We start from the raw sequence: 13,873 nt of genomic DNA, 5'->3' as shown, positions 1-13,873 counted from the left end.
AATGTTTACACTAGACATCTTCTAGTTCAACGTATTCTGTTAAAATGTTATTCTTTACTTGGTGCAGGCTCATTTGTCCACTTTTGTTGGATTCCTAGCCATATAGGCATTCTTGGTAATGAGCAAGCGGATTTTGTGGCAGAAGATGGTGTTCCACTAGTGACTTTACTCCTATGCATGATCTGTACCTGGTGTTCACATCTCATCTCCAACAGTGGCAGTCAGAATGGGGTCACGCACATGCCAACAAATTGCACATGTCATTATACCACGGTAAGGAGTCAGGACCTCTAGGTCCTGATAGTCTCGTCGCGAAGAAATAGTTTTAACTCGACTGCGTATTGGACAGTCATTTGACGCATACATATCTTTTACGTGGCGTTGCAACTCCATAGTGTGTCTTTTGTGCAGACCTTTTATCTATTCGTCATCTTCTTGTCGATTGCCCCGCTCTGGCTCGGTATCGATAACGTTACAAACTTCCAGATGATGTGTACCTGCTCCTTGGTGACGACACTCGTTTTCTTCGTGGAATGCAGCTATTTTTCCAAGAGCTTCAGATTTTGCATGCTGTCTGATTTTAGCTCGTCTGTGGATGTTCTTTCATGTATTTTAATTAACTTATTTCTAGTTTTATTACTTTTTTTTTTTAAATTTGTTTTTCTGTTAGGGCTCTGCATGGGTGCAAAAGACCTCGCGGTCGGCGCATCCAGAAATCTCTTACTCATACTATTCCCCTTATTCTCTCGACTTAGCCCTACCAGACTTCTTTCTGTTCCCAAGGTTAAATCTAAACTGAAGGCGCAGAGGTATGACTCTATTTCTGATATCCCAGCAGTCTATTACTTGTGAACTGAACAGGGTCACACAAAACTTCCAGAAGAGGATCTTGTAGCTCCATATTCGTGCCACTGCTTATATCGAAAGTGGAGGGATGTATGTGGAATAATGACATGTGGTTATGGTGTTCTCATTTTTTTTTCTATGTAATCAGTCCCGAAACTTAGTAGACGGACCATGTATTTGAAAGGTAGAGGTTAAAAGTAAGTGGCTAAAATAACAAAACTACGATGTTAGCAACATGAAGTTTTAATTAGAATTTTAAAATTACCTATTTAAGAATATGTCTTTAGTCACCTAACTTCGCAAGGTTGGATGTATATTTATGTCAATAGGGGTCATAGCGTTAAGACAAACTAATCCGACAACAGTGTGTCCGGGAAGTCATTGCTCATTGCGTACAGCCATGACTTTTGGTGTCAGTAATGCCTGGTGTGAGCCCCTCAGTACGTTAACTTATAAATGTTACTGTGTTTGTGAAGTTTTTCGAGGTGCTCACGTTCTCTGTCACTGACAGTAATTGGAGTTCTCATTTATCTCCATTTCCTATAGCTTACATGACACAACAGCGAGATCCAGAAGTTTCAGTAATACAATAAGATTTATAGAAAGCCGGTGGTTAGTATATATATATTTATATAGTTAAAACTGTGAAGTATCTGCATGCGGACTGACAAAAGGAAAGCTAGATATTGAATATAATAATGACACTAATAATCACTAGCATCTTATTTACTGTACTTCTTTTGTTAGTTCCAGGAAAGGAAGATCTAATTACTAAAGACAACGGAATTCGCTGCTCAACATTGGAACAGCTTGCTAAACTTAAACCAGCTTTCGTCAGACCTCATGGAACCGTCACCGCAGGGAATGCATCATTCTTGGTAAGAAAGTATTAACATTACAGGTTTTAGCAATTTTCGGTGTGCATTCAAAGATAAATCAATGATTTTTATCACATATAGATGTACAAATTTTCAAATATAGACCTACATACAAATTTTAATTGCTATTCATACATCATGTCTTTATTTACGTCTTTTCTCTCTCTCTCTCAGATGAATTAAGGAAGAGGTGTGAGGAGAATCCTAAAACCGGTCAGATATTTTATTCTTTCGAATGTTTCAAACAAATAAGAATTTTTATACCAATGCCAAAATTTCTTTTTATACTTACTTCTTTGATATTTGAGGGAAGTTTCCAGCAATATTATAGTGGGCCATTTCCCTCTGTGTCGATCCCAGGCTGTGTTGTGAGTTTAGTACCGTAACATCGTTTCCATGCGGTTTTACGGAGTTCAACTATTTCCTACTCGCTCATTCCACGAATTCTTTGTGACAATTCACATATATTCTTCATGCATACTAGTTGACGGGTGCAATAGCATATTAAACAAAAATATATTAAATGTAGGTTATATTTTTTTCATTACTGCTCATTTTAAAACACAGAATTCACGCTCGTTTCAAAAAAGTCTATTAGGTCGGTGGAAATGAAATGTCCACTTTAACGTCTAGAGATTTCCTATTTCAAGTGTACTCTCGGAAGATATGTGAAACTTACCTCGGCTGTGTTGCCAGTTTCATTCATTCGGTTGGCCGTGGGGAGTGAAGATCGGAGGCTACTTAGAATGGCTAACAAGACAGTGCCCAGTAATTCAGTGTGGCAACCCTGTCATCCAACCATTGAAAGATCTCTGCCACAGCAACTTGTCCCTCCTCTTTCGAGGAAGGTACGGGAAAACACATATTGACAGCAGCGCCAGCATGGGCACACTTGAAATAGAAATGCTTTAGTAGGAAACTCACCTCAGCAGTACTATACAGGAATGGACTGAAGCTACTTGTGCAAATTCTGCAAACAAGTGGGATACGTAGACATCGGGAGGTAATGTGGTGTTGAACAGGATCGTATGAAAAATCACCATGGAGAGCACAGTTGCTAGTGATATTTCTTTATGAATTCAAACTGGGATATTGTGCACAGCAAGTAGCAATAAACATAATTGGGTATTTGGGCCAGAAATATCCACCATTGGCTGTTGGTTTGTCAAATTTTGTTCCAATCCTGGTGGACACCGACCAACATTATGTTCAGATGAACTGCTCATAAACACTGTGGAAGCAGACCCTGAAAAGTGTTTGTGCTATTGCAGATGATCTAGTCTCATTCAATACCACTGTCGTTCAGTGGCTTCCTGCAGTCGATAAGGTGAAAATGTTGAACTCATGGGCCAAATACGTTGACACTAACCAACAAAAATCGCCATGTGCATTTCTCTGAGTGTAAGAAGTAACCAGGTTTCCTGAATGCGGATTGTCACTTTTAACAAGAAGGTGGATGCGCTATGACAATCACATACGGTAAGGGCTATGGTTGGATCGCCATCAACATCCATAACTGTTCCCTGAACAACTTTCTGGCATAATGATCTATGGTGGAAATGATCCAGCATACCTTTCTTGGCGAGGTGAAAACACCAATACAGATCTTTACAGTGCTGAACTTAATTGAAATGAACCGCAAACTTGTCCCCAAGTAGATGATGATCGGTGGGTTGAACGTGTGGTTGAAAACTTCTTCAAAAATCGCTGATGACAGACCTCTTACACCCTGGAATCCAATCTTTGGTTGACCAATGGGCGATTATTGCAGACGACGACTATTTTGATATATATTTTTTTTAATGACTTTCATTGGCACCTGGAGTGGAAATTTCGTTCAGACCAACCTAATACATTTGATGAAGATAGCAGATCTCTGTATAGCAAGATGTAAAGTAGGAATAATGGGAGTTTAAGAAATTGAAGCGCTATATCACCTTACGAATGCCTTCAGTACAACAATTCTGTCTGTAATTTACAAGATTTTGAGTGTATGGCGCAGTAAGCAAATGAGTAGTTTTGATTCCTGGTCCAGTCGCACTTTCTTCACTATTTGAATTATCGTCTAATGTCAATAAATGGAGGCAATGGTTTAGCTCTTAAGTTGGGTGATTCCTGAACTTCTTAACAAGACAAATACTAGCGCGTTCTAAGAAAAGGACTTTCTGTATAATGTAATGAGCTGACGAGCCATAATTATTTCTGATGCTTGTGTTAGCAAAAAGAGTAGAGGCAGCACTTGACTATTTGAGTGGCGACACAGATTAGCATTGTAACACTGATGGAGGAAAGCACTCTTATATTTAGGTTTTGTATGCGAGTGGTCTATCAGATTTATAAACGTTACCGGGACACAGGATGGAATTTCCTCGACATAATAGTCTATTTACAGTAATCTAGACGGAGATGCCATATATTGACATCGTTGGGCCCAACATTTTCGATCTTTTCCTTGGGTGTTTTCTTGGTATTCCTGTTTCCTCGCACGTCCACATTCCACCAATTCTTCCATCATACACTTGGTTTACTCATCATTTCCTTGAACTTAAAGGGCATAATCATGGGCCTTTATTTCACTGAGAATTCATTTCATTTTCAACATTTTTCAGACGGGGATAGTGGGTATCTTAATTGACGATTTCTGTAACAACTGCTTATGGATGCACACTGGTGGCTAAAAGCAAGTTATACTCCGCAAAATGGATACGTCATAGACTAGCATCCAGAACGATATGAGTTCCTTCTTTTCTGATATGTAATGATAATCGGCTAATATATGTCTCTTGTTCGCGTGCAGAGAATTATGATAGCCCCTCCCCCCCACACACACATCGCTGCACCGTGAGTAATTAGTGTGCTTCTGAGAAACACTGTTTTTACAAGAATTGAATGGTTCTTTCCAGATATAAATCCCATCAGTAATGTATGAGACCATTGGAAACGATCTCGTCGATGATGTACAATCTATCAGGATATTGGCATAACTCCGACAACTGATGGAAGAAAAGTTGAATAGAGTGGATTGTGAGAGAATTGGCAAACTAATCTTAGTATTATACAATTCTAGGTCTTCCTTGTATTTGTGTCGGTGTAACGGATTGCTGAGATAGTTACTTGGACGAAGCGGGTTTATGAAGTTTGTAGTATCACCAGAAGGGAAAGGAACCACTTGCACTAACTTTGGTGATACATTTGACCTTCTCGACATAAATTGCTATCCATGGTGGATATTTTTCTCCAGCGATGAATCACTTTCAGGATACCCTCATTGTAGAGGTCTGAATTTTGAGGTTGAAGAAACATTCCACCTTAGAAAGTACGTGTTCATCGTCCAGGAAATGCCAAACCCTTGAGAACAGATATAAGAAAACAATGAACACCACTTTACTAAATAGCTTCTGGACTTCTTCTTTCCTTTTAGGATGGGTGAGTTGTTTGTGTTATTTACTCATTCCATTCTGTTCGAAATCATAGTAATACACCTACGTTCGTTCATCGTGATTAACCACACACAGATTTTGTCTGTGTCGATCTAACACAGCATCGATGCATCGATATTTCCTAGGTTTTCTCTGCCAGGATATGAATTAGAATTGAACGGGCCCGTTACGAATACTGACATGGTGCATAATTTCGTTGATAATGATAGAGAGGTTCTTCGAACGCTAAGCCGTCGTACGAAAGCTAGGTGAATATTCGTTTCTTGTTTTTTGTAGATTGCCACACTTACATTTTTAACATTATCTTCTCGAAAATAAAATTTGTACGAGTAGTTAATGCAGCATGTGGCTTACTGCAGTGCCATGTTGGTTTCCTTGTCACAGACCTGGTTTCTTATCCCACAGTAAAATAAAACGTTACACTTTACATATTATCACAAAATTTTAGCCGTTCCTCTTTCTTAACCGAGTGGGTACACGCTTTCTGTGCGCATGATCTCGAGTTTGATACCTGGTGGTAGTGCTCGTCTTAATTCCAGACTCCTGTAGTGGTCCGAATCCCACTTTATATCGCCGGCTGGGAGTTAGGTGGTTCAGTGGTAGAGTGTTCTCCTCTGGTGCGTCGGTCCCTGGTTCGATTCTAGCTCGCACCAAGTAAACTTTGTAGTGGAAGAATACAGTGTCCGTGGGTTTTCTTGGGATCTTCCTGTACCCTGCCACTTTATTCATTTCACTATTGCAGGGCTCATAGCGAGTCACTTTTTTTTAACTAAAAGTTACTTTTTTTCAAGTTGGTCACTAAAAGTTACTTTTTTTTTTTCAAATTTGTCACTAAAAATTACTTTTTTTGGGGAGGTAAAGTGACTTTTTCTTGTGATTTATGTTTTGCATTGACAGTTTTCTAAGAAAAATATTATAAAAATAAATGGAAAAAGGCAGAAACTCTTCTGAAAGCTGCAGTACTTGCTGCCACATGTAAAACAGTCAGCTTTATTCTCACTTCAGTTTTTATTCGTTCTAAAGCACAGTGGATGGTTGGTGGACGCTTAAGCTCTCAAGGTGCGGTTGAGAACCCGTCTGTGTCTATTTTTTCTTCTATCACAATAGTCTTTTAGTTTTCTCTCGTAATAGTAACGCTCCGCTCAACGCCGTGTGTGTTTGTGTGGTTCATCATGTTTGGTTTGTGTTATGCTTCTTGTATGTTCTTAAGAGTAGGTGATGATTTTGAATATTTCATGGTTTTGAGAACTCTCTATGCTAAGTTAAATATAATGTCTGTGATGAAGAAGTTCGGAAATAGACCAGAACTGGTTCCACTTACTCAGAAACTTCTTACATCTACTAAGTCTACTTACTGTAACTACAAAGCATACTTACAACACCTAAGAAAGGAGGAAGCTCGAAAAGGAAAGTAAAGATGAAACAAAACAACAAACAAAGAGGTGATGGAGAAATTGACAAAGGAAAAAGGGGACATGATGAGATTTTGGTCACTTTCTGGTTGTTACTTTCTCGTGTGCTTTTGGTCACTTTTCAACTATTTACAAGAGACCAGACCACTATGAGCCCTGCTATTGCATTCGTTTCTCATCACCGTCTCCTGTATTAAGCCGGCATAACTATGGGACGTAAAACCAAAAGCTTTCATTTATATATATCATGGGCTCCATCTCATAACCTGAACGATGAAAAGGGACATTGAATCAATTCAATGAAATTTGAATTACCCAAAAGAAGCTGTAGAATTAGAAATAAAATAAATATTATTAATGAAACATACTATACAACTAAAGCTTATGAAAAACGTTAGAGACTGAATCTTAAGAAAATGAAAATCAAATATTTAATTTACCACAACATGATTGTATACTAAAGGCTAAAGGAGACAGACGGGTTAAAGACACAAGCGAATTATGGAAGAAATGGTGGAATGAGAATGAGGATGAAACCAGATCTTATACAAAATCAGAAAAGGAATGAAATAAGCAACAACATAACATTCTCGGCTATTCAGAAAACTTAACCTGTTCACGTGTATCTCTATTCACTTTATCCTTTACAGAATGAGAAAATATTATTACTTACTGTGTTTTATTATTATTATTATTATTTTGTTATTCCAGACTGATGGTGCATCTGCTTGTCTCATTACAACGGAAGAGAAGGCTAAAGAATTAGGACTAACACCGAAGGCGTATTTACGTGATTTTATTTATGTATCTCAGGACCCAAAAGATCAGCTACTGCTCGGGTAAGTTCCTGACTTGCTTTTTTTTTCTTTCTTTTTTTTTTTTTTTTAAAAAAAAGAATTATCATAGGCTATTAATCAGTGGCGACGCTGGAGGGGGGTCAGAAGGGTGCCCCCCTTCTAGACTATTTTCGTAGCCAGGAGACCTACTAAAAATATTTTCATAGTATGTATATGTACATCAGCGTTTCTTTTAGATTTTGCTTCGTGTATATCAGTTTGTGAATCCAATTTAACCCTACAATGCATAGAGGGACAGATATGGACCATAGTGGTAAATAATCTGTGCTTTCCTACATAATGGTATGTAGTTGCTGATGCATGTTGAACCAGATTGGGAACGTTCGAAGATAGTTGTAATTCCACAGGTTACGCATAGATGGCAGCGTACCGGTACTTCCGTTACCCATTTTTGTTTTCTCGTGAAAAAAAAGAAAAAAGCATTGTAGGGTTAAATGTGCCTCGCAATTTATAATTTTTGTATCGCATTTTCAGGAGCGAAGGATATAATTATTTATGTACTTTACTATTTTACGTAGACATGAAATAAATATAAAGAAATTTTGTATGTAATAGATATATATATATTGTCGTTCTACAGATTGCCTAAGATGGTAGCAGGATTACAATGTGCTTGCATTGAGTTTTGCTGAATCTGTAATATTGTCTCAAGAAACGTAGAGTTGGTGTTACATAGCCCACAAAGTGAACCTTTATTGTGAAAGCTCAATAACGTAATTCACACAAGTGTTAATTTCCTAAGTCGTATTGTAGCCAAATGCTACCTGGATCAAGTTCATTCTTCCATTTTTAAAAGTTCTAAACAGAACACTACTTTTTTTTCGCCATTTCAATGATAAACAAGACGAAGTAGCAAAAGAACATCTCTGGGTCCACACTACGAAATAATTATGTAGATGTGTTACTTACGAATTACCATAGCTTGAAACAACAGAGAACAGAAAAAGCGGAAGTGTTTTCGCTAATTATCTAGTTTTCAAAAAGTAAGCTGAGGTTTTTTGTTTCCAAAAACTATTGAGGCGCTTTATTTTCATTGTGTTATATATAAATTGTCGAAGTGCACATTGTTTTTTTGTCGTCAATTTTATACCCATTTTCAGGTAATATAGTTCTTAATCCAAAGTGCATTGGTATGTGGTAATGAGAACCAAAGTGGAATCTAGAGGAAAACGTGTATTTTCGAGGGGAGAATAACCACAACTGTATGTGATTGATATATATAAACTTCCAGGGTGTCTATCGGTCACGAGTGTCAGGAAAAAGTCACGAAATCAGAAAATGGTCACGCAAGTCACAAAATTTAGCTTTTGGGTCACGATTTTTTTTAAACTGTACAAATGTAAGTATATATTGGAAATTTTTGTTTTATAAAACGTCAAAATTCACCACCAAAAATGTCTATATGGTCGGCCTTAGACGCTACCAAATCGCTAGTAAAGTACATTTCTATCGCATGGATGAAACTTCGGCCTAATTTGCACCCAAATTCGCTCTTGAGAATGTTAGGAAATTGTGAGATTTGGTAAAGAAAAGGTCACGAAAAAGTCACGAAATTTCATTTTGGAATTTTAGTAGACACTCTGACTTCTCTCATGGAGGAAAGTTCTATGAGTTGCGATACAGTTTTTCGTTTGTATCGGAATTCTGTGATTTTGTGTAGCAAACTAAGATGCGATATCGCTTTAAAAATGCTTAGAAACTAGAAACTCAAGAAATTCTATTTCCAATTTGCACTACTGTACTGTTTAACCCTGTATTATTTGAATACCTGAAGGAAACAAACTTCTCGGTTGATCACAGTCAAAAATGAATGAAACCGTACACCATAAACACTTCAGAACAAAATGTATGTACGCTTACATTGTTAGCACGATCGAGAACTTCTGTCTTTTGTGTAGTGAATACTTAATGAAGTAGGATTAGACTATTTTATTTCAAATTGAACAATTGAAAATACTCATATTTGTCTAACAGACTACCTTTTGAGCCTCTGTAGCACAAGAAGTAATAGAAGCCATACTGATTGATAGGCCTCTGTGTATACTTGTTTTAGAAAATATTGAAAAGGGTCGTAAGTTTTATTTCATTTCTCATAAGCCTTCTACAGTTGTAATTGTCGAGAGCGTCTTCAAGATTTGTCGACAAAAAACTCCAGTATTAAGTGCTCAAGTATTGTTTTTCGAATGCGAATAAAACAAGGTTGGACTTTCTATCGTAGAGCATTTATTCTCTTTGTGATGTAATGAGTTTTCAGATGTTACTGTTGAAGTAGCACCTGCATTTTGAAAAGCAATTTTATACGGATACGGCATATCCAAGATCTTTAAAATATTATTGTCACTCTTGTTGGATAACATATTTACTTTAACAACTTCAACTTCTAATTGGAAAAGTTGTTTATTGCAGCCTAGGAAATTCAGTAGTTCAATACTTCAGAACTGTGCAGAAATATCCCTGACTATGGCAACAAACAGTCGAGGGATTTAAAATATTATTCATTATTCCCTGCAAATCTCTCTTTAGTTTCTAATATTGTATCGTCGAATGCTTAATCAAAAATTAGCTTTAGATGAATTTCTTCATCTTGAGTTATATTTAGGTATTTCTTCAACAACAAAATCTTTTAAAGACGGGAGAATCTTCCGAATTCGCTGAAAGGAGGGAACTCAGGATGTCGTACAAATCTTGTATAATTTGTCTTTGGCTGTAGTAAGCATATTATCAAACCCTCTGCTCCAAAACGGACAGATAAGACTTCACAACTTGATCTGCTTTTCCGAGATGCATTTCTCTGTGTTGTAATGCATTGTTAGCTGGCCCAAATGTTGGTATCATTTGTAACATTAGAACGATAATGAAACTCAATTCTAATGTTTCTTAAAAATCTTGTAGCTTCAATAGATAACTCAGTATCTATATGACCTAATTTCTCTTGAGAAAAGAACTCCAGAACAAATACTTTATCATAAAAAAAATTCTCTTTACTATTTTTCACTGTTTTTAGGTGTCCAGTACATCGTTGATACATCAACCTGTAAAGCTTCTGGCCTTTGTACATTTGTGACACTCAATGTTTTCTGAAAAAACTGTCCACCAACCTAATTTCAAATACTCTTTCACATTAGGGATCGGTGAACAAGTATAAAATATTATACAAAGTTGATGATTATAGCTATAATAAGGGACTGTTGAATATAAGGGACTTTTTTTTTTTAGTTTTTCTTGTAATAATTTTTGAACACCTCCCTTAGATTCTGCCATCACACTAGCACCGTCATAGTACTAACAAAGTATTTCTTCTTTTCGAAATCCTGGTTTGGAAAAAGTTTCAAGAACTTTTTCCAGTATGTCTTTAGATTATGAATTCGATAATTTAAAAAAAAATCCAATAAATGTCCATGCACTCCTTCATTTTGAGGGATTCATGCATTTCTTTCTTTCACAAATCTCACAAGTAGAGCTTTTCTATTTCAAGTGTGCCCTCGGAAAATATGTGAAACATACTTCGGCCCTATCTCCCCCAAATCTCTTGCGGAGAAAACCTTTCCTTTGCTTTGGGGGAAAAAGTGAATTACCTCGACTGTGTTGCCAATTTGCCATTCACTCATTTGGTCTTGGCGAGTGAAGATCGTAGACTACTTAGAATGGCTAATAAGACAGTGCACAGCGAAGCCCGTGAAATAATTCATTGCAGCAACCCTGTCCGCATCCAACTACTCAAGGATCTCGGCCAAAGCAACTTGGCCGTCTTTTTTCGAGGAAGGTACGGAAAAACACATCGACAGCAGCGCCAGCAGGGGCATACTTGAAATACAAAGGCTCTACTGACAAAAATTTTCCACACCAGAATAGTCTCGTGTTTCACATGCTTTCAAGCAAAGAAACTGTGATTCACTTTCATCATATTCTATTCTTACTTCGTCCAGTACCATCTCTGCCATCACATCTAATATGGTAGCTCATTTACTGAGAGAAACTCTACTATCTCAGCCACACGCTTAACATGGTACCTGTTGTTATCGCCTTCACTAAAAATATATTTTACATACTCAGTGCAATCTAGTGAGATTCGAGAGGATAGCTGAATAAAATATACAATGATTTAATTCAGAATATATATACTGTTTTGATGTAATACATCATGGAATTTATTCTAAAGGTTTTTGTCAGTCAAACCACGCCTAGTGTAAATATCACTGAGTAATGTTGAGATTAGGTTAAAAATACTTCTTATTTTGGTTATGGTCCTTTGATGCTCTCCCATTCCCCTGTTACTTCAACCTTTGCCCATATTGAGCCCCTAAATTACGAAAACTTGAACCGATCGATAAACGATATTTCTAAACTAACAAACCTGATATAAAACATACCAAAAGCAATTTATGTTAATTTTTCACTTGGGAAGCACGACTATCTTTTGGGGAGTGGGACTGGCCCCGTCTCCCCATAGCTACAGGTCTGCCTCTGACACATATTCTAATGTAAATTAAATAATATAAAACTATTATTTTTAGTATATGAAAACAAGAATCCCCAATAAATGTCTCTGCTCCTCTGCTTGACCCTCCCCCAAGAAATTCAAGCTGGTTTCGTCACTGACACTAACATAATAAGAGTCTGCTTAAAGTATCATGTTAATTAGATTAGTCTTCGCTCGTTTGTTTGTAAGAATAGATTTCATACTATTATCAGGTAACGCGAATACGATAGCTCTGTTCTTAGCTATTTTCTACTTGCGTTCCTATAAAGGATGATTTAGTTGTCGAAATTTCAAAATTTACGGTAAAGTTTAAAGTATAGTCTTTATACCAGCTGTGTACAGTATAGAATTACTGTGCACAACTCAGCAGTTCCAAACTTTGTTATACTTAGCACTCCCAAAGCAGGACAATGTCGCAGAAAGAAAATGCGGGCTGCAGAATGATTGGCTAACCTCTAGACGAAAATTACTGCCTCAGAAAGACTGTCTACTCTGTAAATAAAAATTAAGGTTGCAGAAAGATTTTCTTCTTCGTAAATAAAACACAATTCAGAACAATTTAACGTTTGATAGTCATGATAATACCAATAAACTTGAGAGGCGCGAAAGGGAAGAGCAGGCGGTACGTACAGTCGTCAAATACGAGTTCTACAGCACACAGAGCCGAGTCAAGACCGTAGCACACAGCCGTCCGGAGCAGGATGCTTGCTGAGTCATTGTGAAAGCTGGGAGTTCAATGATTAACCGCCCTGCAGCCAGTTATCTTTCATTTGAAGAGATTGGCAAAACTGACATGTTGACTTACATCCAGATAAATGGACCACCTGCTGGTTACAAGGGAAACAGAATTTTTGAAAATGGTTTATGTCAGAAATATAGTAGTCAATACCACAATTATTTCAAGCCTATTTCTGGAGGCAAATTAATGTCTAAAGAGGTGACATTCAAAGCTGTAAGAATTCAAGGAGATTTAAATCATTCATTGCCATGTTTTATGATCTTAAAAAAAAAGTAAATATCTGTAATTCTTTTTGAATAAATATATGTGCATATTTCTTGATCGGTTAGTTATTCAGTTATTATATAGCCCTATAAGTTCCCAGTATATTTCTCTATAAATATGAATGCTATAAGTTAAAAAAAAAAAAAAAAAAAAAACTATAAAAACTTTTTTTATGCACTTGAAAATTTTGTTATAATTTTACTACGCCATTACTAAAATACTTGCAGAAAGTTTTTGGATTTTTCATAAGTTGTCGCAGAAAGTTGAAAAACGTTCTTCTTTGTGGGTTAACTCTTCTCATCAGCAGATATTAGCTAAAAGAGTGAACACGAAACAAACTCATAAAATCTATTGACTTACAAAATAGCTTCGACTGGAACACTTAAACTCGCCACAGTAGTCGTGACGGTAAATATCCTCGGTTATGGCTTCGTTGTTTATTACTACTAATTTACTATAGTCGTCATCGTCTAAAACAGTATAATGTTCCTGGCATAATCATCAGTTGTTTAATTTCTAAAGAACGCCAATGATACAGAATAATGACAAGTAGATTTTTTTTATTTTACAGACTTCATATAATCCTTGTATTATTTTTGAATACCATAAAATTACGTTGAAAGTTTAGTAGAATCTGTAATTGCCGGAATTTTAAATAGTCATTAATATAATTAGATTATTACAGTATTAAACTAATTCATTATTTTTTTTCTTACAGACCTACTTACGCAACACCCAGAATTTTGGATAAAGCCGGTCTGCAGCTCAGTGACATAAATGTATGGGAAGTGCATGAAGCGTTTGCTGTAAGTTGAAAAAGTGATCGCTACAGATATTTAAAGAAATAGTGTAGTAATATGATATTTCAGTGGGGTGAGTTAATGTGTTCTCTTCGTTTTTTGCATTAGTATCATCAGAATGTTTTATAGCTTTCCGTTTCTTCTTCTTTTTTTGTTT

At 36.6% G+C, this 13,873-nt stretch overlaps 1 protein-coding gene across 1 annotated transcript in view; it reads left to right on the top strand.

The window, feature by feature from the left end:
• Mtpbeta (mitochondrial trifunctional protein beta subunit) overlaps positions 1–13,873 on the top strand; it is a 59,174-nt gene that overhangs the window by 29,634 nt on the left and 15,667 nt on the right. Inside the window, exons 6-8 of the mRNA XM_081740701.1 lie at positions 1,594–1,724; positions 7,288–7,415; positions 13,635–13,722. Coding sequence (XP_081596827.1) covers positions 1,594–1,724; positions 7,288–7,415; positions 13,635–13,722 — 347 coding nt within the window. The remainder of the gene's footprint in view (positions 1–1,593; positions 1,725–7,287; positions 7,416–13,634; positions 13,723–13,873) is intronic.

The sequence above is a fragment of the Thermobia domestica genome, chromosome 2 (assembly GCF_964235325.1).
Source record: "Thermobia domestica chromosome 2, izTheDome1.hap1.1, whole genome shotgun sequence".
Lineage (NCBI taxonomy): Eukaryota > Metazoa > Arthropoda > Insecta > Zygentoma > Lepismatidae > Thermobia > Thermobia domestica.
The sequence above is the reverse complement of the archived record's forward strand: the minus strand, read 5'-3'. Positions and strand labels throughout refer to the sequence as shown.